The 25250-nt window shown below is 43.6% G+C and overlaps 1 protein-coding gene across 1 annotated transcript in view; it reads left to right on the top strand.

The window, feature by feature from the left end:
* LOC309559574 (phosphatidylinositol-binding clathrin assembly protein-like) overlaps positions 1-25250 on the top strand; it is a 210247-nt gene that overhangs the window by 57139 nt on the left and 127858 nt on the right. Inside the window, exons 3-9 of the mRNA XM_082262884.1 lie at positions 5781-5856; positions 5986-6088; positions 6174-6267; positions 13221-13332; positions 14492-14598; positions 15145-15186; positions 24575-24660. Coding sequence (XP_082119010.1) covers positions 5781-5856; positions 5986-6088; positions 6174-6267; positions 13221-13332; positions 14492-14598; positions 15145-15186; positions 24575-24660 — 620 coding nt within the window. The remainder of the gene's footprint in view (positions 1-5780; positions 5857-5985; positions 6089-6173; positions 6268-13220; positions 13333-14491; positions 14599-15144; positions 15187-24574; positions 24661-25250) is intronic.

Genomic DNA, 25250 nt, shown 5'->3' with positions numbered 1-25250 from the left:
TAAAGTACTGATGCTTATTATTTCCTATATATATATATATATATCGAGAATCTGTGGGAAAGAACTGAAAACTGCTGTTCACAAACGCTCTCCATCCAACCTCACTGAGCTCGAGCTGTTTTGCAAGGAGGAATGGGCAAAAATTTCAGTCTCTCGATGTGCAAAACTGATGGAGACATACCCCAAGCGACTTACAGCTGTAATCGCAGCAAAAGGTGGCGCTACAAACTTAAGGGGGCTAAATTTTGCACGCCCAATTTTTCAGTTTTTTATTTTTTAAAGTTTGAAATATCCAATAAATTTCTAAATTTCGTTCCACTCCATGATTGTGTCCCACTTGTTGATTCTTCACAAAAAATTTCAGTTTTATATCTTTGTTTGAAGCCTGAAATGTGGCAAAAGGTCGCAAAGTTCAAGGGGGCCGAATACTTTCGCAAGGCACTGTGTGTGTGTGTGTGTGTGTGTATGTATGTATGTATGTATATATATATATATATATATATATATATATATATATATATATATATATATATATATATATATATATTAATTTTAATGGTTCAAATGTCAGGCAAAATGGTCGGCCCTCACGACGCATGTTCACTTCATCAAATCTGGCCCCCTTTGAAAAAAGTTTGGACACCACTGGCTTATGTCAATCACCAAGGGGGCACAAGAAGTGTCCTGGTGGCTCTGGAGGTAGTCGATATTCTCAGGTGGGCAGAACGTTTCGTTCCAGCACTTTCCGCCGTACACATTCCAGGAGTGGAAAACTGGCAGGCAGATTACCTCATTGGGCAGGCATTGGACCAGGGGGAGTGGTCTCTTCATCCAGAGGTGTTTCATCAGTTGTGTTTCTGGTGGGGAACCCCCGAGGTGGATCTGCTGGCATCTCGGCTCAACAAAGGTGCAGAGGTTTGTGGCGCGGTCATGGGATCCTCTGGCGGGCGCCACGGACGCACTGGTGGCCCCGTGGGGTCAGTATCATCTGATTTATGCCTTCCCTCCTCTCAAGCTTCTGCCAAGTCTTCATTGCAGGATCGAGGCAGAAGGGATTCCGGTCATCTTAGTCGCCCCGAACTGGCCTCGCTGGGCCTGTACGCCGATCTGATGAGTCTGGTCGCCGACGTTCCTTGGAAGCTTCCTCTCAGGGAGGATCTGCTGTCCCAAGGGTCAATCTTCTATCTTGCTTTACAGTTGCTGGCTTTGACAGCTTGGCTGTTGCAAGCCAGGTGCTGAAGGATAGAGTTTGTCCGAATCAGTGATTCCAACTCTGTTAAAAGCTAGTAAATCTACTTCTAGGAAGTTCTACCATTGTACATAGAAGACGTACATCGCGTGGTGTGATTTCTCTTGGGGTTCATCCTCGCTCCTTGGTGGCTCGGATCTTGACCTTCCTTCAACGGGGGTTGAACAGAAATTGGCCTTGAGTACCATCAAGGGCCAGGTGTCGGCTTTGGTGGTCTTCTTTCAACGACCCTTGGCCACACACTCCCTGGTGCATACCTTTCTTCAGGGTGTGCAAAGAATGCCTCCCAGTGTGCTCTCCGTTGCTGCCTTGGGACTTCAATTTAGTGCTTTCGGTCCTCCAGAAGCCTCGCTTTGGGAATCTTTGGGAAATTCCCTTGCTTACGCTGTCTCAGAAGGTTGCTTTTTGGTGGCTATCACCTCTGCGTGCAGGGTGTCGGAACTGGTGGCATTATGTGATTCACAGAGAGAAGGTGGTCCTTCGCCCCTGTCCGTCGTGCCTTCCAAAGGTTGTCTCCAATTTATTTTTGAATAAGGACATTGTGTTTCCTTTCATGTGTCCCAGGCCTAAACATCCTAAGGATATTGCCTTGGATGTGGTTCGGGCAATTGGGGGTGTACCTGGCAGCTGCGGAATTTTTTAGGAAGTCAGACTCTCTATTTGTGCTTACAGACGGAAATTGGAAAGGGTTGTTCGCTTCCTCTGTGACCATTTTCAGATGGATCAGACAGACGGTGATTCAGACCTATTCCATCAGGGGTCAGGTTCCTCCTTTCCCTGTCAAGGCGCACACTACTCGGGCGCTCAATGCCTCCTGGGCCACCCGTCATCTGGCGTCGGTGACGCAGGTTTGCAAGGTGGCCATCTGGTCGTCGGTGCACACTTTCACAAAGTTCTGTAAAGTGTATGTGTTGGCATCTGCGGATGCTTCTTTTGGCTGCAAGGTTTTGCAGGCTGCTGTTTAAAGGGCCTGGTTCTCTTTGAGGGTGTATTGTGTTGTTGTTTGTTTTTTTTTTTTTCTTTCAGGTGGGCTCCAGTTGTTTTGGTTGAGTTCCTGTTGCCTGCTTGGCTACTGTTTTTAGCTTTGGGAATTTTTCGCTGTTCCCACCCCTCATGTTTCACTGCTTTGGGAGGTCCCAATGGTTAAGAAGATCAGGAGCTGTGTCTGTTAATGAACGAAAGAGAATTGGATTTTTGAGTTACCGTAAAATCCGTTTCTCTGATGTTCATTGACGGACACAGCACACACCCTTCTGTGGAGTTGTAATTTTTTTGACACTGCTTGTAACAAAACTGAGTACCTATAGCAGAGAGAGGGAGTATACCCCCTGGGACTGCCCATAGGCATAGCCAGCCTTTATTCCTGCCTAGTGTCCTACTCCTGTAGGGGGCAGTATAACCCAATGGTGAAAAAGATCAGGAGCTGTGTCTGTCAATGAACATCAGAGAGATGGATTTTATGGTACTTTAAAAATCCATTTTTTTTTTCTCTTTCATGTATGCAAAAAAGGAATTCAAACTGCCCAAACGTTCATCCACAATGAATATCAAGCCAACTATGTAGCGATAGTATAGCCTAATCTATTGCCTGAAAGGGTTACATGCTCCATAGAAACGGGACCGCTCCCACCGCTCTGTATAGAGGTTAGCGAAAGAGGGCAAAAAGTTTGCCCCCATCGCAGCCCTTCTCCTCCTACACTTGTCTTTGTACTCCTCACCTGGTTGCTGCCACACGCTTGACACCATCTGAACCAAATAAGTTTATCTTGGTCTCATCCGACCACAGGACATGGTTCCAGTAATCCATATCTTTAGTCTCCTTGTCTTCAGCAAACTGTTTGCAGGCTTTCTTGTGCATCATCTTTAGAAGAGACTTCCTTCTGGGACAGCAGCCATGCAGACCAATTTGATGCAGTGTGCGGCGTATGGTCTGAGCACTTACAGGTTGACCCCCCACCCCTTCAACCTCTGCAGCAATGCTGGCAGCACTCATATGTCTATTTACCAAAGACAACCTCTAGATAGGACACTAAGCATGTGCACTCAACTTCTTTGCTCGACCAATGGCGAGGCCTGCTGAGTGGAACCTGTCCTGGTAAACTGCTGTATGGTCTTGGCCACCGTGCTGCAGCTCAGTTTCAGGGTCTTGGCAAACTTCTTAAAGCCTCGCCCATCTTTATGTAAAGCAACAATTCTTCTTTTCAGATCCTCAGAGAGTTCTTTGCCATGAGGTGCCATGTTGAACTTCCAGTGACCAGTCAGAGTGAGAGCGTTAACACCAAATTTAACACACCTGCTCCCCATTCACACCTGGGACCTTGTAACACTAACAAGTCACATGACACCGGGGAGGGAAAATAGCAAATTGGGCCCAATTAAGACATTCACTTTAGGGTTGTACTCACTTTTGTTGCCAGCAGTTTAGACATTAATGGCTGTGTGTTGTTATTTTGAGAGGACAGCAAATTTACACTGTTATACAAGCTGTACACTCAATAATTTTCATTGTAGAAAAGTGTAATTTCTTCAGTGTTGTCACATGAAAAGATATATTTACAAATATGTGAGGTGTGTACTCTTATGAGATGCGGTATATTGGGTACATCCATGCTCTCCCCTAGTTAGTTCAGTTTTTTTTATTTCTGTCCGATATATTCTCTCCATGCTATGCTCATTTTTATACCTATGTATGAAGTATGAAACACTACGTTATTAGTAGAGGGCTTGGAGAGGATTCTCAATATGACAGTGATGGCTCCTTATAATTATGTAAACATTGTTTTTATATTTAGGCAACTTAGTATCTTTTTTTCAGGCAGTGTTTACATTGGTTTGTTGCTTTTTGTAGTTAACAGCATTCAACAATACCTATGTTCTATTTTTATGCATCACTGCCTTTTTCTGTGGTGGCTTATAGCGGCTTCGTGGTGCTATTGTTCTGCCATGCGATGATATGTGATATAGAGGAATCGTGAGTGTGTGTATGATATTGATGTGTGTGTGTGTGTGTATATGTATGTATGTATATGTATATGTGTGTATATATATATATATATATATATATATATATATATATATATATATATATATATAATATATATACCCTCCCTTTTAGATTGTAAGCTCTAACGAGCAGGGCCCTCTGATTCCTTTTGTTCCCAATTGTATTGTAACTGTAATGTCTGCCTTCATTTTGTTAAGCGCTGTGCAAACTGTTGGCGCTATATAAATCCTGTATAATAATAATATACATAAAACTATAATTTCTTATTTTTTATTCCTAGTCTCTTTTGGTGACATTATGTCCATATACACCATTGCATGGTAGTTCACTATATGGTTTTTGGTACTTTTATTGTGGACTCTTACGATATTTATGATTAATTTTATGACCATTGACATTCACATGTACTTTATGGTAATGGTTTTTCCCATTTTTTTTTTTTTTTTTTTTCTTTTTGTATCATAGGTGTTTATCGATTATTTTTTTTCAACTGTCTGTTTTGTCATGCACTGCCCGGTTATTTACTCCGGCAATTATGAGTGCATTTCCTGTCTGGTGCACACTTAAATAGCTTAAAGCCCCGTACACACATACTGATCGTCGGCCGAACGATCGGCCGTCTTTTGTCCAGGGCTGTCCTGTCTGTTGAAAACTGCAAAAGACTGCACACGAATTTTGTCGGCCAACAACAGCCGACTGCAGAAGTGATGTCGTGATGGTTAACTTTCCTGTGTTTTTTCTTCTCTGAGCATGCCCAGTCTTGCTAATCTGCTGTCTGTCGGCCGAAATCTGTACTGACTGGCGAACAATCGGCCGTTCTGCTGACGGCCAACAAATATTTTAAAGTCTGCACGACAGATTCTGTTCGGCCGAAAATGCGCTGTCGGCAGCATCATACTAACAAGCCTACAATCGGCCCATCGGTCGGCGGCCGAATATTTACGGCCGACAATCGGTACGTGTGTATGGGGCTTTAGTCTGGGCTATGTCTTTTATGAGTAAGCACAGGTGATTTATGTGAAACACATCACCTGGTTCCTGTATTTTTGTCTGGCATGGTGACAAAGAACTTTCTAGGATTTTGACTTCACTGCAGTGTGCCATAGTCTTCCTTTTCTTCATAAGCTGAGCAGACACAGACCTGTCATCCACCTGCTCAGCGGGGATCAGCGGATGTTGTTAATGTTGCTCACCCCTCTACTGAGGAGCCCATCCCATTTTCATGGTTCATCTGACTGTCTGTCTTGTCTGAAGTTCTGTGGGGTGTCTAAGTGATTAGAAACCAGAACTCACCACAACATGGTGTTGCCTTGAACGGTGTCAGTAAATATTTATTGATGGTCCATGTATGATTTTTATATGCACAATTCTTGTAACCGAATGGATGGATCTTAGACTCCTTATAGAAAGAAATGCCATTGTATATAGCTTATTATGCTACATGTTTTGCACTTTTTTTTTTTGTTTTTTTCTTTTTGTTTTTTAATAGTACACAGTATATTTTATTGCAGTTTGTACTCTTTTCAGCGATTTATTCAGTATCTTGCATCCAGAAACACATTGTTTAACCTCAACAATTTCCTTGATAAAGGTGCTTTGCAGGGTAAGTGGATCGTTTTTTGTTTCTTTGGTTTAATGTATTTCCTTTGTGTGTAACTTTTTATGTGTACAGTCCTTTTAATAGAAATATAATTTCTTCTATATCCCTTTTGTTTTTTACGTTATATTCTAGGTTATGACATGTCCACTTTCATAAGGCGTTACAGCAGATATTTAAATGAAAAAGCACTTTCTTACAGACTTGTAGCTGTCGACTTTACCAAAATGAAAAGAGGGTAGGTCACCAAAGAATTAATTCTTAGCTACAATCTACATAGCTACTGCTGGTTTCATTAACTGATATTTTCTCTGTTTTTTTAGGATAGATGGGGTGATGAGAACTATGGCCACAGAAAAGCTATTGAAAACTCTTCCAATCATTCAGAACCAACTGGATGCTTTACTAGATTTTGATGTAAGTGTGTGTGTACAGTACTATGCAAAAGTTTTAGGCAGGTGTGAAGATAGGCCGTAAAGTAAGAATGCTTTCAAAAATAGATATTGAATTGCTTTTATTAATTTACAAATTGCAAAGTGAGCGAATAGAAGAAAAATCGAAATCCAATGAATTTTGGTGTGACTACCCTTTCAAACCAACATCAATTCTTAAGCCCCGTACACACGTACCGATTGTCGGCCGCCGACCGATTGGCCGATTGTAGGCTTGTTAGTATGATGCTTCCGACAGCGCATTTTCGGCCGAACAGAATCTGTCGTGCAGGCATTAAAATTTTTGTTGGCCAACACCAGAACGGCCGATTGTTCGCCAGTCAGTACAGAATTCGGCCGACAATCAGCAGATTTGCAAGACTGGGCATGCTCAGAGAAGAAAAAAGACACGGAAAGTTAACCATCACATGACATCACTTCTGCAGTCGGCTGTTGTTGGCCGACAAAATTCGTGTGCAGTCTTTTGCACTTTTCAGCGGACAGGACAGCCCTGGACAAAAGACGGCCGATCGTTATGTGTGTACGGGGCTTTACACTTGTACACTTGCACAAAGTCAGAGATATTGTAGGTTTCCAGTCGGGTGAATGATTGTCCAATTATACCAAGCAGATGCCAATGATCATCATTCATATATAGGTTGAAACAGTCTTTAACTGAAACAAAAACAGCTGTGTAAGAGGCTTAAAATTAGGTGAGGAATAGCTGAACTCTGCCACTAAAGTGAGGTTGTGGAAGACCGTTTTATGTCACAGGGCATACACCATGGAAAGACTGAGCAGGCACTTCTGGTTCCGCAGACAAGCCTTCCGCAGCCTGAAGGGGCGCCGCCACCTGCGTTTTGGGTGGGGGACGTCTTTGCGTCATTCGTGATCCATGGACCTCCTTTCAGGATAAATGGGTTCACAAACTGATTTGGTTTGCTTACAAGATTGAGTCTCGGTCCTTTCCTCTGGCATAGTTCTTTCCTTCCAATTTACGCCTGTCTCCACAGTGGCTACAGGGCCTTTACGGGGCAGTGCAGGACCTGTTAGCACAAGGAGTTATTGTGCAGGTTTTTATTCAAATCGGTTTACAGTTCCCAGGAAGGAAGGGAAGGATCATCCGATCTTGGATCTCAAGGCTCTGAACCACTTTGTGTGGGTTCAGATATTTCAGATGGGAGTCCATGCACACGGTAGTAGCTTTCCTTCATCAAGGAGATCTGCTGGCTTCTATCATCTCAAGGACGCTTTCCTTCATATTCCAATATATGCCGGGAATCAGCGTTTTGCAGTGGGCGAGGGGCAATTTCAATTTGTGGTGTTACCCTTTGGTCTCACCTCAGCTCTTTGGGTGTTCACCAAGGTTTTGGCCCCAGTGTTGCCTTGTTACGGCAGAAGGGGATTGCGGTACTAGGTTACCTGGACAATCTACTTCTGCGTGCAGAGTCTTCCTTGGCTCTAGAAGCCGACTTGGACATTACGGTGCAAACTCTGCAGGAGTTCGGGTGACACTGAATTTTCAGAAATCGGCAAGGTCTTCGTCCACAAAGCTGGTCTACTTGGGTCTGACGCTGGGTTCAGCGTCAGCCTGAGTGTTCCTCAGACAAAACTTCTGAAGCTACAGGATGCTGTTTGGCTCCTGTTGTCCAACCATCGATCATTACTCAAGACTTGCAAGGTCTGATGGTCTCCAGCTTTGAGGCGGTTCCGTTTGCACAGTTCAACACCAGACCTTTGCAAAGGGAGATTCTGATCACATGGAACAAGGATCCGCTGTCATTGGACAATCTGATCCTGTTGAGTCGGGGTTCGAGGGAGTCTGTCTTATGGTGGCTCCGTCCCCCCGGCTCTACGTCTGGGGAAAATCTTTTCTTCCCCTGTATTGGACTGTAATCACCATGGATGCCAGTCTATCCAGATAAGGAGGTGTCTTGGGAGTGTGTTTGGCCCAATGTGTCTGGGCTCAGGAGGAGTCCAGGTTGCCCATCAACATCCTGGAAATACTGGCAAGCAGACCTTGCCTCTCTCAAGGGACGGATCATCTACAGGGACGCCCTGTGCAGATACAATCGGACAATGCTACGGCTGTGGCATATGTCAATCAAGGGGGCACAAATAGTGCCCTGGTGACCCGGGAAGTGGACGGTGTCTTGAGGTGGGCAGAATATGTTTCACCCCTATCTGCTGTGCACATTCCGGGGGTAGAGAATTGGTAAGCGGACTATCGCAGTCGGCAGACATTGGATCCGGGAGAATGGTCTCTTCACCCGGAGTTATTTCATCAACTGTCTTCTATGTGGGACCCCCCATGTGGACCTGCTGGCTTCCCGTCTCCACAAAGTTGCAGAGGTTCATGTCAAGGTCTTGGGATCCTCTGGCTGACTCCGCAGACGCCCTGGTGGCCCCTTGGGGTCAGTATCGTCTAATTTATGCCTTACCTCCGATTCAACTTCTGTCAAGACTGCTACGCAGAATCGAGGTAGAAGGGAGTCCAGTCTTTCTGGTTGCACCAGACTGGCCTTGCCGGTCTTGATATGCAGACCTGATAAGGCTGGTAGCAGACGTCCCTTGGAAACTTCCTCTCAGGGAAGATCTTCTTCTGTCTCATGGACCAATCTCCCATCCTGCTTTACAGTCGCTGGCTTTAACGGCCTGGCTAGTGAAAGCCAGGTGCTGAAGGACAGAGGGCTGTTGGAGTCGGTGATTCCTACGTTGTTAAAAATCTAGGAAATCTACTTCCAGGAAGGTTTATAGAGTTTGGAAGGCATACATTACCTGCTGTAACTCGCTGGAGGGTTTCTCCCCGCTCCTTTTATGTGTCTCGCCTGTTGGAGTTTCTACAATTGGGTGTAGATCAATGTTTGGCTCTGGGCACCATCAAGGGCCAGATTTCCGCCTTGACTATTTTTTTTCCAAAGGCTGTTGGCGCCGAAGTCCTTTGTGCAGGGAGTTCGCCATCTGTTTCCTCCAGTGCGATCCCTGGTACCTCCGTGGTATCTCAATTTTGGTTATGTTGGTGCTTCAAAAGCCTCCCTTTTGAAAATATTTGAGTAATTCCTTTGCTCACTCTGTCGCCAAAGGTGGCTTTCTTAGTAGCTATTACCTCTGCACGGCGCGTGTTGGAGTTGGCTGCATTGTCCTGTCGGTCATTTTACTTTTGGGATTCATAGGGATAAATGTGTTGCGACCCTGTCATGGGGTTCATTCCTAAGGCTGTCTCTGGGTTTCATTTGAATGAAGACCTTGTGCTACCGTCCTTTTGTCCTAAGCCTACATACCTAAGGAAATTGCCTTACATTCTTTAGATGTGGTAAGGGGGATTCGGGTTTACCTGGAGGTGACTGATCCGATTAGAAAATCTGATTCTTTGTTCTTACGGACGGACCTTGTAAGCGGCAGGCTGCATCTGCTGCAACCATTTCCAAGTGGATCAGGCAGACGGTGGTGCAAGCCTACTCCCATTAAGGGTCAGGTTCCTCCTTTCCCTGTTAAAGCGCATTCTACCAGAGCTCTTAGTGCCTTCTGGGTCTTCCATCCTCAGGGGTCAGTGGTTCAGGTGTGCAAGGCGGCTACGTGGTCGTCTGTACACACATTAACAACATTTTATAAGGTGGATGTACTTGCATCTTTCAATGCAGTGTTTGGCTGCAAAGTTTTGCAGGCTGCGGTTGCAGAGTTCCGCTTCTTGAGGGTGTATTTTCTTCCTAGTTGTGAGCTCCAGTTGTTCATAGTTGAGCTCTTGCTGTTACCTGGTTGGCTATGTTTAGCCTTGTTGGGGATTCTGCCTTTGTGTTTTTTCCCACCCCTCATATTGACACTGCTTTGTGACATCCCAATGGTCTGAAGAATTGAAGCTGTGTCTGTCAGTGAACTAAAGCGAAAACTAGATTGTTGTCTTACCGTAAAATCCTTTTTCTCTGAGGTTCACTGACAGACACAGTACCCCTGTTGGGGTTGAGTTTTGTTCTTCTGACACTGCTTGTTACAAACTGGAGTTCTACAGCAGAAAGTGATGGTATACCCACTGGGACTGCCCCAGGGGCGTAACCAAAAAAGATTTCCGCCTAGTCCTACTCCTAGAGAAAGGGAGCATAAGCCCAGTCGTCTGAAGAATTGAAGCGATGTTTGTTAGTGAACCTTAGAGAAAAGGATTTACGGTAAGAGAAAAATCCAGTTCGTTGGCTGTAGCAGGAGGCAGTTTGTTCACCGAAGAACTGGAGAACGGTACAATAATGAGTGTCTGCAGGCAACAGTGAAGCATGGTGGAGGTTCCTTGCAAGTTTGGAGCTTCATTTCTTCAAATGGAATCTAAGACTTGATTTGATCAGGATCAATGGTGTCCTCAGTGCTGAGAAATATAGGCAGGTACTTATCAATCATGCCATACCATCGTGAATGCATGCGTTTGGCCCCCAATTTATTCTACAGCAGGACAATGATCCCAAACATACAGCCAATGTCATTAAGAACTATCTTCAGTGTAAAGAAGAACAAGGAGTCCTGGAAGTGGTGGTTTGTTCCCCACAGATGTGTATGTATGGGTGGTTCCTGCGCTATCTGAGGTGGTATTAATTCCTTCTTATTGCTGCACCACGATACTGGTACCAGGAACCAGTTGACACAGTGATTAAAATGGGGGGGTTATGGTGCGCTTCAAAAGTGAATTCAACTCCAAAAAAAAAAATTTTTTTTATTCTTAAAATATAGTTAATTTATTTGTTAGTGCTGTGCTTGTGAGGAATGGGGTGTTTATTTTTGGTAAATACGCATCCTTATAACCTTAAATATATAATAGTGCTTCAATAGGTCTTGTGATCAAATAAATCGTGGAATAAACAATTTTTCAATCTCTAAAGTGCTGGGTGCTATAATTCATCTATAAATACAAATAATGCAAAAAAAGTCCTTAAAATCCTTAAACAAATGAGTGATTTAAATAAATGTCCGTTCTTCCAAATCACCATGAATAAAATAATCAAGTGTGTGACTTCAATCTCCAACTTAAACCACAAGGTACTTCCGTGCAATTAAAGTGCTGTGACTTTCTCCTCCACCAGGTGTCACTTCTAGGTGCTCTAAACTCTCACCTCAGTAATCTACATAAATCGCCTGTGTGTATATATCTTTTCCCCCGATTTGGTGCTTCACGGCTCCCGTGTCCTATCTGAAGGGTCTTATCCGTGGTCCCGAAATGCCTTTAGGGGTCCGTATTGGGGTACTTTTTACTATGGATTCCTTAACTGCTGCCACGACCTCAGGGGCTCATCAAATAAAGAGGGCCATCATGGTGCAGTATTAAAAACAATTTATTTCGCATAAAAACAGATGCACTTACATTCGGTCCGCTTGTTACAGGCGTGTAAACAATGTAGCTAGCGCTGGGAGAACTTCGCTCCGATTTTCAACGTCCCTTCCGGTTACGGCGGCTCCTCCTACGCGTCACGTAACGTGACTTCCTCAGGGACTCCTGAGCGAAGTTCTCCCAGCGCTAGCTACCTTGTTTACACGCCTGTAACAAGCGGACCGAATGTAAGTGCATCTGTTTTTATGCGAAATAAATTGTCCATTGGAGTTTCAGAAGTAAGTTCTTTTTCTGGCCATTTTGAGAGTATATTCGAACCCTGAAATGCTGATGCTCCAGATACTCAACTAGCTCAAAGAAAGGCCAATTTTATAGCTTCTCTAATCGGGACAACAGTTTTCAGCTGTGCGAACATAATTGCACAAGGGTTTTGTAATTATCAATTAGCCTTTTAACACAATTGGCTAACGCAATTGGAACACAGGAGTGATGGTTGCTGGAAATGGGCCTCTGTACACCTATGTAGATATTCCATTTAAAAATCAGCCAGTTCCAGCTAGAATAGTCATTTACCACATTAACAATGTCTAGACTGTATTTCTGATTAATGTAATGTTATCTTCATTGAAAAAAAACAGTGCTTTTCTTTAAAAAAAAAAAGGACATTTCTAAGTGACCCCAAACTTTTTACCAGTAGTGTAGGTACAACCAGCCTGTCAGATTTTACATGAGATTATTGCTAGCGACTGTCAGTCGCTAGCAATAATCACTAGAGGTGCACCGAATAGAAATTTTGGTACCGAACATGCAGGAAGCACGTGGCCAAAAACCTAACCGAAAAATGACAGTTTTAAAAAAATATTTATTTTGTTATATATAATTGTATTGTATTCGACTTTTTCATCAACATCATCAATTTAAATTAATATGAATTTATCGTCAACCTTTATTGGCACCTTTTAGCGTTAAATTCGTTGTATATCTTCACATTGGTCTGCGGCGCTTTTATTGTGGTTGTAAGCATTCTGCTTGCTGCATTTTTTGGTCCGTTTAAATAAAAACGCACAAAAAAAGTAAATGAAAAGCATTGAAAACGCAGCAAGAATGCATCATTAACACACCTATGTTGCGGTTTTGATACGGTTTTTGAGTCGCATGACTTCTGAAAAAACACACCATAAGCACAGTAAAATCGTGGTTAAATTGGCGCAAAATCGCTGCAAATTAATTTTCAGTGTCATTAACTGCACCTTTTTCTCTTATCGGCTGAATGCCGATAACCCCATTTTCTCCTAATATGTTTTGGTGGATCTCGAATATTCACTATGTTCTCCCCCCCCAGTCAGGAGAACACACAAGCTCGGTGGGAGGGATTCCCCTGTCAACATCGTCTGTTGATATGGGAATCGAGCAAAGAAATTTGCGCCGTCTTTGGCCAGCCTTCGTATTATGTTATTGATTCAGTATTATGTAGTATTGGTAGTTAGTTTTTATACGTCTGTAACCTAATGTAACCAGTCTCTTGTGGTTAATAGTCACCATACTTTATATTTTAGATACTTTAAGGCCTTGTTTGTTCTGCCATTTTACTTTCGTGTTTTCTGAATTCCTTTTTTTTTTTTTTTCTTTTAAAGGCAAATCCAAATGAATTAACGAATGGTGTCATAAATACAGGCTTCATGCTTCTGTTCAAGGATTCTATAAGGTTGTTTGCTGCCTATAATGAAGGTGTTATTAATTTGCTAGGTATGTTTGTTTTAAGTCTTTTTGCCATGTTTTTTATAATAAGTTCCTTCTCTAAGGGTGGCCATACAATTTTCCCTTAGAATTACCAAATCAATATAATATGAGGTGAAACCCAAAACACTTTCAATTTGTATGTAATCTGGAGGCCCTTGCACTACAAAAATTTTAAGTTTTAAGGTATGTCCAACCTAAGGGTTGCTTCCATTTTGAGTAGCTGTTGGATGTGTGTAAAATTATACTCTGACACATGCTCAGCTGCATGTAGAACATTAACTTTTACATTTTCTGGAAAGAGCAATCGCTGCAAGCAAAACTGTAAAATGGTGGGGTGGGAGTGGTAGAGAACTTTCAGCTCTGTTGATGTGTAAAGAGCATCCTTGTAGGTGTTCTTGTGCTTGCTACTCTCTGCAGAAAATTGTCAGCTTAGAGTCTACACATCATGGGATGATTTTTTATTTATTTAACATTTTTCCCTCCATAGCCAGTCTTATCTCGGTGTACAGCTTTAAGGGTTTATGCACGTGGACTAAAATAGGCTTTTTTTTTTTTATTATGCCCAATATAGATCTCTCAGTGCTTTCCCATCCCAGGGAGCTGCACATGCTGCTTATAGCCTGTAAATTTAGGTGAAAGGCTGTACATGGCCATACTCTTGTAAACATACCGCCTTCTCTGCATCTACTTAACCTGTGCATGTACACCATAAAGGCCCATGCAAAAAACCACATGAAGCAGGCTTCTGCTTTTAGGACAAGTGACAGTGGGGAGCCCAGGGCTGGTACTGGAGGTCGGGAAACTGAGTATCACTGCCCTTCCAAAAAAAAAAAAAAAAAAAAAGCCCTGCTGAGAAGTCACAATGCATTCACTGCTGCCAGTGAGAGGCTGGGAGAAGGGAGCTTTTGGAGCTCCCAGTGCAAGCATGGAAAGAGGTGACAAGGGAGATAGAGAGCAGGAGGTCTTGGGAGGAGAAGAAAGAACAGTGTTGGTCATGCAGATGGGGAAAGAGCTGTAGATGTCTTTGTATGTTCATTTCAGCCCTGGCTTGGCTTGAGTGTACTTTATTCATATTTTTGGTGTGAAAATTTAAGTTATTGATTTCCATTTATACATTGGATTGTTTTAATACAATGTATTTGTGTGCCATTTTTGCTTGCTGCAGAAAAGTACTTTGACATGAAGAAGAACCAGTGTAAAGAAGCATTAGATATCTATAAGAAATTTCTAGCCCGTATGACCAAACTGTCAGAATTCCTTAAAGTGGCAGAGGTAAGTCCAGTCAGTCATGCACCAAAGGGACCTTATTTCGCTTTTGGCACTGGTACAGTAGCATGTATTGTGCATGATGATACAATTTGAATGCTGCAAAAAGAATCTTGGTTTGCAAACTGTCATTGAACACACAGCCACTACCACCGAAGTAATGCTTATCCTGCTTGATACCATTATCATTCTTCTTTAGATTTGTCTTGTGGCCAACAGCAACCTTTGTTTTTGTTATTTTTATATAACGTTTCTTGCCAAAATGTAGTTTGATTACGCTATTTCGTACTTGTATTGGATTTCATTAGCAGCAGTTGCATGATATTTACCGTTCAAAGATTGGCATATGCGTGCAAGTTTTAAATTGCCTGATTACTTTCTAACGCTTGTGATATTTGTGGTAAGCAAGTGCCACTGTACCAGTCCATTACCTTAGTAAAGTCCCTTTTTCCATCATAATGTGTGTGTAAACATTCAGAACCCATAGCACTCTCCATTGCCGCTGCATGAAATAATGTACACTTTTCTTTTCCCCCTTTATTGTGAACTCAGCAAGTTGGAATTGATCAGGGTGACATTCCAGATCTTACTCAGGTCAGTGTGCATTTCACATTCATCTATATAGTCTCATCTCCAACTCCTTCCTCTGTTTGTTGCTTTATTCATTAACCATTTTCCTGAGAATCTTTCTCTTCCATATATTTTAATATATGGAAACTATCCATGTGAACTAGTGAACTCTTATGTTGTCATCAACTGGTGGGTTTGGGTCGTAACTGTTCCATGATTTCTCATTCTAACACAGTGTCACGTTATTCTGGTAAGAATGCACAGTGGATATAAAAAGTTCACACACCCCTATTAAAATGTCAGGTTTCTGTGTTGTAAAAAAATGAGACAAAAAATTTCAGACCTTTTATCAACCTTTATTGTGACCTATAAACTGTACAGCTCAGTTGAAAAACAAATTGAAATCTTTTGTAAAAAAAGTAAAAATAAAAAAACTAAAATAATGTGTTTACATGAGTGTGCACACCTTATTATAACTGGGGATGCAGCTGTGTTCAGAATTAAACAATCACATTTTAACTCCTGTTAAAAAGGGGTCAGTACACACTTGCAATCCTTTAAAGTGCTTCTGATTAACCCCAAATAAAGCTCAGCTGTTCTCGTAGGTCTTTCCTGACCTTTTCTTAGTTGCATCCTACAGCAAAAGCCATGGTCCGCAGAGAGCTTCAGGTCAGAGTCAGAAGGGTACAAAAGAATTTCAAAGGTGTTCGATCTACCATGGAACACAGTGAAGACAGCAAGTGGAGAAAATTTTGGCACAACAGTGACATTACCAAGAACTGGACATCACTCAAAAATTGATGAAAAGACGAGAGAAAAACTGGTCATGGAGGCTGCTAAGAGGCCTGCAGCAAAATAAAGGAGCTTTAGGAATATCTGGCAAGTACTGATTGTGTGGTACATGTGACAACAATCTCCCGTATTCTTCAGATGTCTGGGCTATGGGGTAAAGTGGCAAGACGAAAGCCTTTTCTTCCCAAGAAAAACATCCAAGTCTGGCTAAACTTTGCAAAAACACAGCTGAAGTCTCCCCAAAAGCATGGGGGAAAATGTGTTATGGTCTGATGAAGCCAAGGTTGAAATTTTTGCCCATGATTCCAAAAGATGTTTGGTGCAAAAACACCACTGCACTTCATCAAAAGAACACCATACCCACAGTGAAGCATGGTTGTGGCCGCATCATAAATTGGGGCTTTTTTCTTCAGCTGGAACAGGGGCCTTGTTCATAATTCCCTCTACCTTTTGACTAGTTCCAAATACCAGTCCATATTGGCACAAAACCTTCAGGCTTCTGGTATAAAGCTGAATATGAAAAGTAAGTTCTTTCAGCATGACAACGATCCAAAGAATACATCCAAATAAAAGAATGGCTTTACCAGAAGAAGATTAAAGTTTTGGAATGGCCCAGCCAGAGCCCAAAATGAATCCGATTGAAAATCTGTGGGGTGATCTGACAGATTTGGAGTGTTTTTGCAAAGAGTGGGCAATTATTACCAAGTCAAGATGTGCCATGCTGATAGACTCCTACCCAAAAAGACTGAGTGCTGTAATAAAATCAAAAGGTGCTTCAACAAAGAGTTTATTTAGGGTGTGCACACTTATGCAACAATATTTTTTATTTTTTTTATTTTTACTTCTCTACCTGAAATATTTCAGCTTGTTCAATTGAGTTGAATAGTTTTATAGGTAACATTAAAGGTGGAAACAGTTCTGAAATGTATCTTTGTCTCTCTAGACTTTTTATATCCACTGTATAAGTCTGGGCCTGGTAAACATGAATTGTCAACAGGTGGCTGAAGACTGAGGACTCTGGCGGTTATAAACTGAGGATCTACAGGATACATTTGTGTATGTTTCCTTCATTGTTAGGACACATCATAAAAGTGTGTCTTTTTACAGCTAGTCCATTCTTGAGTATAGTTTCTTGATCCCGTGATAGAGCATTGGGGGTCATTCATACAGCCGTGTGAATACAGCATCCTAAACAGTGGATTACTGCGATGGGTGTAGCCAGGTGGTTACAATCAGATGTGGGCAGGAAGCCTGTGCAAATCAATAACAGGATGACACTGCTCACAACTGATGTATTTGATCAATCCGTCTAGGGACAGATAAGCGTCTCTTGATGCAGACTGTTTGTGTCCAAGGATGCCCATATGTCCCTAACTGAAGGAAATCGCTCAATGCGCAATTACATGTGCACAACTGCGGAGCCTCTCAATCTGTCATGGATTTGTGCCGGCTGGAACTAAATAATACACTGATCTGGGTGTTGTATCAAATGAGTGGCCGTGCGAATGAACAGTGAATCATATTCCTGAAAATAAAATTGGAATTCACCCTTCGCTGGTAAGCCCTGTGCGCCACTTTTAAACTCAGGTGGCTAGACCATTTTTGCTATTTTTGTTATTGCTTTTTTATTTTTCCCTTTTTACGGCTTTCAGAGTTTGCAAAATGTATCTTTTTTGAAACGGAGAAAGGGACTTAAGACACTCTCTTTCTCTGCAGCATGAGCTGCTCTGTAGATGAATCAATAGGAGCCTGTACCCAGGGTGGGGCAGTTTAGCAGCTAGCGCCAGGAAAGTGGAGGGGCAGGTAGCAAGGGACAAGAGGCATGGCAGCGGTAGTGTGTTTGGGGGGGGGGGGGGGGAGGCTCACATTTTAGATTGACAGCTCTGATCAGTGTCTTGTTAACCGCTAATCAGAGCTACAGTTTTGTTCAGGAGAGTCAGCTGAACAGTTCTGCTCTAAGTTCCTGGTCACTGAAGTGAGCATGAGCTTTTAGCAGGAGGGGGAATGTCAAGTCCGTACTGACTTGGCCAGCTGGCATCAGTGCTGTGGTTCTGTTCGCTGGTTAAAGTTCACCTTTGGAACATGTTCCAGCATCTGCAGCCCCCCCCCCCCATGACAGTGGTCGGGGAATCCTCTCCCTGTACCCGCTGTCATAATTTGAAAATAGTGTGGCCGTGCGGGGCTCCACTTCAACTTCATTCAGTTTCCTATGTCATAGTTTTTCCTAGGTTTCCTGCATTGCAGCTGTCGGCTTGTGGTTCTCAGTGAACTACGAGGTGTTGGTGAACACTCTTGTAGTCCATTGATTTTTCTACCTTTGCAGGTTCCTTAGAAAAAAAAAAAATATAATGCACATTTCTCTTCCGTTCATTGACGGACACAGCTCCAGAATCTATAGACCATTGGGTTATGTTGCTTCCTACAGGAGTAGGACACTAGGCAGGAAAAAGCTTTACCCACGCCTATGGGGCAGTCCCAGGGTGTATACTCCCACTTACTGCCATAGGCACTCAGTTTATTTCTAGAAAAAAGGGAGGAAGAAACTGCGCTAAATATCAATATAACAGGTAGCAGCAACTTAATATGTGACAAACATCAAAAAAACAGTAAATAGAGGAAGCTGCGCTAAGTGACACAAAATATAAATAAGATTGAGTCCAAAATAAGTCCCAAAATTCAGTGATTAATATATGAATATCAAATCAAATAAAGGTCCAGAAATTCAAGCGAAAGTCCACAAGTGTAAACAATGGATGAAGTTACTGCTTACCAGATGTAGCAGTATAATGAGCCTTGCGTGTATATGACCAAGCCAGATGAAAATCTATGAAGAATTCCTCATCGGCGATATCCGTCCCAGGATCACAATTGGGTGGATATTGCAGTAAAAAATAAATACAAAAACATAGCGTGATACTGTATACTGAAAGTATAAATAAGCAACTCCCGTGTGATTCAGGAAAGAAAGGTGCTCATAAAAACCGCCACCATCACAGGCTGCTTACCAGATGAAAAGGTAAAACAAAGCAGAAAATATCTAGAGCAGTCCCAAATAACAGAGACAAGCCAGCAGACAGGCCACCACCTTATTCACAGTTTAATTACCAGATAGTGCAGGTAAATTGAGCATGTAAGATCACTCTGATAGCTTATGACCCCCTCAGGGCCGTTGTCAGAAATCCCTGCTTACCAGAAAATGAGTAGATATGTGCATATATCACAAATCCGGATGTCCCTGGATATGGTCACCTATCCCCTGTGAACAGGTCCGGTCCCAGCGATATCCGTCCCAGGATCACAGTTAGATGGATATTGGGATGAAAAACAAATGCAAAGACATAGCGTAATACTGTATACTGAGGGTATAGAAAAAACAACTCCCGTGTATGTCAGGAAAGGAAGGTGTTAATAAAAGCCACCACCATCACAGGCTGCTTACCAGATGGAAAGGCAAAATAAAGTAAAACTATCCAAAGCAGTCCCAAATGACAGAGACAAGCAAAAAGATGAGCCACCACCTTATTCACAATTTAATTACCAGATTGTGCAGGAAAGACAGGCATATATGATCATTCAGATAGATTGTGACCCCCTTAAGACCGTCGCCAGAAATCCCTGCTTACCAGAAATAAGCAGATGTGTGCAAAAAACACGAATCAGATGTCCCTGGATAAGATCATCTATCCCCTGTACATAGGTTCAGTCCCTGGTGGTATAGATGGCTGACACACAGTTATGGTTTTTTGTCCGGTGCTGTCATGTAGGTGGAAAAGTGCTAAAGACTGCACACGAATTTTGTCGGCCAACAACAACCGACTGCAGAAGTGATGTCATGTGATGATTACCTTTCCGTGTGTTTTTTCTTCTCTGAGCATGCCCAGTCTTGCTCATCTGCTTTTTGTCGGCCGAAATCTGTACTGACTGACGAACAATCGGCCGTTCTTTGTTGGCCTACAAAAATTTTATAGCCTGCACACCAGATTTTGTTCGGCCAAAAAGTCGCAGTCGGTTGTCGGAAGCATCATACTAACAAGCCGACAATCGGCCGATCGGACGTTGGCCGAATATTTACGGCCGACAATCGGTACGTGTGTACGGGCCTTTACGGTCTTCCCAGTCCGGCCAGCGAGTGTGACCTGACCTCAGCTCTACGCTAGGTTGGCTGCGACATAGCCCCACTGAACAGGGGCTGGCCGGCTAGTTAAACGTCCCACGAGGACGCACATGACCTGGTCACGGCCTGAGTCGCAGCGTGCCTCTGGCCTGCAGCACCCCCATTCCGATGGTGCTATGGTCTGCCTGGAGTGGTGCCTTCCTGGTTCCACGGTATGGTAAGTTGTGTCCCCCCCCCCCCCTCTCCCCTTATGGGTTTTGGGATGGACATGTGCCCCTCCCCGAGACAGTGGGACCCCCAGGTTCCCCTCCTTCTCCCCAGCCCCTCTTTGGTCACCGCGGGTTTTCCGTACCCCCTCACCCCCCCCCCCTTCTCCTCCCTAGAGGTTCTCAGCTAGTTTTTGCCATATGCTTTGAAGGGTGGCTTCCTTTGGGGCTACTGTTGAACGGGCGCACACGGGGGGATACCACAGGGTACTTCGTCACCTTGGGGGGGTTAGTGACCTGGGCAAGGGGTCCTAAGGGCTCCTGGCTGTTGTGTTGGGCTGGGGAAGCAGATGGCTTCACATCCACAGGTTTGGGCGACACATGGCTGGACCCGGTCGAAAATTTAGGCCGCAATTTTGCGGCCTACCTGCCAGACGCTATTTTGGGAGGCCCCAGTGAGGGTGGCTGGAGCAACCACCCTCTGTTTGGGCATCCGTCCTCTCCCCTGTTGTTCCTGGGCGGTCGGGTCCGGCGGGCTCCGCGCACAGGCGGCGGGACACCCTCAAATCAAGGATGCCGATTGCGGCCTACTGGGCCTTCCGGTGTGTGTCCTGTGGCCACCTGCCTCCCCTTGGATGGGATCTGTGGCCTGCACCTAAATTTAGATTGTGGTCCTACTATACCATGCGGCCAGCTTGGTGCCTTCCCTGCGCCTGTACTTGCGACCTGGTGGACCAGTTGGGTCTAGGGGTTGCAGTTTTGTCTGTGGTGCCTCTCTGGATGCGGCTCCCTTGGTTTCTAGGCTGTCCTTGACAGCAGTGGTTCTTCGGTGCCTGATATGGCTGAAATGCTGGTCTGCGGATCAGTCTTCCAAGACTGCCTTCTCTGTTCTCCCCTTTCTGGGGATCACCTGTTTGGATCTTCCTGGATGAATATCCTTAAGGGTCTTACAGGCAGAAAGAGTACTCTTCTTCCACAGGCTGCCAGAGGTGAGGAATCTCGTCAGAGCAGGTTCTTCCAGACCTGCAGACAAGCCCTCTTCTGCCTGAAGGGGCGCCCTCACCCATGTCTAAAGTGGGGGGGGGGGCGTCGTCCCTTCTTTCCGGACCCATGGACCTTCCTGATCCAAGATGGGTCCACGAGCTGATTCCGGTCAGGCTACAAGACTGGGTTTCGGGCTTATCCTCCAGTGGTGTTCTTTCCTTCCAATCTGCGTTTTGTCCCCAGACCGCCTGCGGGGTCTCTTCGGGCGGCGCAAGTCCTTCTACTACAAGGAGTGATTGTTTCGGTTGCAAAATTGGAATGTTTTCAAGGTTTCTAGTCAAATCTGTTTACAGTTCCCAGGAAGGAAGGCAGGTAAGTGCCAATCCTGGACCTCAAGGCTTGGTATAAAAGGTTCAGAATGAGGTCCAATCGTACAGTAGTGGCACCCCCACATCAAGGACGCCTGCCTTCATATTCCAATATGTTGGTCATCAGCGCTTCCTCCGCTTGCAGTGATTGAGAAGCATGCTTTATTCATTGCATTACTCTTTGGTCGCTGCAACTCCTTGGGTATTCACAAAAGTGTTGGCCCCGGTGTAGGCATTGTATCGGCAGCGGGGTATTGCGGTACTAGGAACCTGGACTATCTTTTGCGAGCAGAGTCTCCAACTGCTCTAAACGACCACTTGGACTTTACTGTGCAGACTCTGTAGGAGTTCGGTCGGAAATTCCAAAAATCTGCTTTGGTTCCGTCCACCAAGTTGGACTATTTGGGTCTGACTCTGGATCGGCTTTAGCCAGGGTGTTTTTTTTTTTTTTCCTAGGGAACAAAAACTCCAAAGCTGCAGGATACCACTCTGCTCCTGTTGTTCAGCAGTCGGTCTTCTTTCTGCACTTGCATGCGGGGGCTGTGCCTGATGGTGTCTACCTTCGAGGCGGTTCCATTTGAACAGTTCCCCTCGATCCTCTGCATAGGGAGATTCTTGCCAAGTGGGACAAGGATCCACAGTCTCTCTAGATAATCCTTCCTTTCCCTGTACTTGACGATGGTCCCCGCAGTTGCCAGCCTATCTGGGTGGGGAGGCATTTTGGGCACGAATGTGCTCAAGGGGTCTGGAGGAGTCCTTGGGGCAAGTATGTTCTGATATACGCTTTTTCCTCGCTAAAAATTCTGCCGAGTCTTCTGCGAAGGATTGCGGAAGGGATTCGGTCATCCTAGTGGCTCCAGACTGGCCTTGCCGGTCTTGGTACGCCGATCTGGTACAGCCGTCGCCGATGCCCCTTGGAAACTTTCTCTCAGAGAAGATTTATTGGCCCAGGGGCCAATCTTCTATCCTGCTTTTTACAGTAGCTGGCTTTAACGGCTTGGTTGTTGAAGTCCAGGTGTTGCAGGATAGGGGGTTGTCTGAATTAGTGATTCCCATGTTGTAAAAGACTACAAAATCTACCTCCTAGGAAGGTTTACCATCACGCTGGAATGCATACATTGCGTGGTGTGAGTCTCTTGGGGTTTATCCCTGTTCCATTTTGGTGGCTCAGATTTTGGCATTCCTCCAACAAGGTGTTGAGCAGCGCCAAGTTTTTGGCCTTGGCGGTCGTCTTTTTCCATCCTTTTTGACTACATGTTCATTGGTTCGCACCTTTATTCAGGGGGTTTGCCACTTGGCTCCCCAGTATGGTCTCCTTTCCCTTTCATGGGATCTCAATTTGGTGCTGTCAGTTCTGCTTACATTATCCCAGAAGGTAGCCTTCTGCACGCAGGGTGTCAGTGCTGGCGGCGTTTTCTTGTCATTCACTTTACCTGGTGGTTCACAGAGATAAGGGAGTGCTTCACCCTTGTCAGTCATTCCTTCCTAAGGTTGTTTTCTGGTTTCCATCTTAAATAATGACCTTGTGTTGACTTCCCTGTGTTCTAAGCCTGAACATCTTAAGGAGTGCCTTGCACTCTTCTGGATGTGGGTCGGGTGATCAGGGTGTACCTTGTGGCAACTGAGTCATTTAAGAAATCAGCCTTACCGTTTGTCCTCATGGATGAACCGCGCAAGGGGTTGGTCGCGTCCTGCCGCGACCATTTCCAGATGGACAAGATGGGTGGTGGTGAGAAAAATCCAATTTTTTTTTTTTTTTTCTTGAGCAAAAATGGCCATTTTGAGATTTTTTTTTAAAGTTAAACGTATCCTTTAAACTCTGAATTTTTTTATTACATTTTTTTCTTAATGGTCCCCTGCAAGTTTATGCCATAATGTGCTAGAATGCACTGCATACTAGCACATTATGACAGACTTGCCTGTCAAAGGATGTCCTCTAGTGCTGCACTATCAGTACTCAGGTGGTTCTTTCTTCTGGGTTTGGTCTGTTCAGCCGCTTGAATGGCTAACCCGTAATGACGTCACTTGCGCGCATGCACACGGCAATTACTTCATTACGGCACAAAGCTGGTGCCGTAAATGTTACAGCTCCGTCAAGGGAAAACCTAACAGAAGACAGCATTCCGGCCTCTTCTGTCTTTAAAAAAAAAAACCTGCCTGTCAGCATTTTTTTAAATTCTGGGTTTATTACTCCTTTAAAAGAGCAGTCCACATTTTTCAGAAATATGCGATAGACGGAAAGACTAGTGTAGGTTCCTGGAACCAGTCAGTAAGTAGTTATAAGTCATCTTTAACTAGATCATATGCCTCTACTGAAAATGATGGAACAAGTTACCAGGTGTAAATGTTATAGAAACATACCTGGCTCTTACAATATATACAACCCTGAAATTAGTGTATACAGTTTTCTTTTTTCTTTTTTAAAGTATTTCATGATTTTGTGCATAAGGTTTATGTGCATAAACCTTTTTCCATCTGTTATCACACACCTCATTAGGAGGTTTATACAGACAAGAGGGGCTGTAAAGCAGACTTGTGCTGTACTGTCTCTTTAGCTAATCGTTAATCATGTATTACATGTCATGTTTGCCTGTAAAACAAAGATTTTGTGTGTGTGTTTTATAATATTTAAAAATAGGTTAAGAAGTTGTTATTCCAAACAATAGTGGTGGATGTAACTGACCTACATAATTGTCATGGCTCATTGATTTTAGCAATATGTGTCCCAGACAGTGTATTGCTACATGTCTGTCTGTGATTGAATAAGATTACAAAAACGTGTGGTGCTTTATGTAGTTATTCAGCTGTATATAAAATGTATGTGTTGCTTGTAAGAACAGCTACATAGAAACATGGAATTCATGTAAAAAAAAAATGTTGACTTTTTGTTTGAGACTGCATTTTTATGTCCACTGTTTGGTTGTCACTAACTGATTATTCTTCTGCAGGCACCCAGCAGTTTGCTGGAGGCACTTGAACAGCACTTGGCATCTCTCGAAGGTAAAAAGACAAAGGAACTATCAGCTGCTAGCAGGTGAGTTGCACTGTAACAAAGTTTGATTGGTCAGTAAAATGTGTTTCCATTTCAGTTAACTACATTAAAATCCCTTCTAGGGGATAGATATCCAACTGTCTTGGGCCTCATTTACACTTGTGTTTGGGAGTGGTAAAAGCATGCAGTTGAGCCACGTTTTTACTGCCCCCATCTGCTCACCTTAACCACTTAAGCCCCGGAAGATTTTACCCCCTTCCTGACCAGGGCCTATTTTGCGATTCGGCACTGCGTGACTTTAACGGACAATTGCGCGGTCGTGTGACGCTGTACCTAGACGAATTTGACGTCCTTTTTTTTCCCCACAAACAGAGCTTTCTTTAGGTGGTATTTGATCACCTGTGTGATTTTTTTTTTTTGATCATGCGCTATAAACAAAAAAAGAGCGTCAATTTTGCAAAAATAGCAATATTTTTCACATTTTTTTATATGAAATTCCCAAAAAAATGTAAAAATCTAAATTTTTTAACATTTTCAGCCAATTTGTTTTATGCTACATATGTTTGGTAAAAAAAAAATTGCAAAAACCGTATTTTGATTGGTTTGCGCAAAAGTTATCGCGTTTACTAACA

This window comes from Pelophylax lessonae (assembly GCF_965119305.1).
Source record: "Pelophylax lessonae genome assembly, chromosome: 7".
NCBI classification, from domain to species: Eukaryota; Metazoa; Chordata; class Amphibia; order Anura; family Ranidae; genus Pelophylax; species Pelophylax lessonae.
This window is presented reverse-complemented; position numbering and strand designations above follow the sequence as displayed.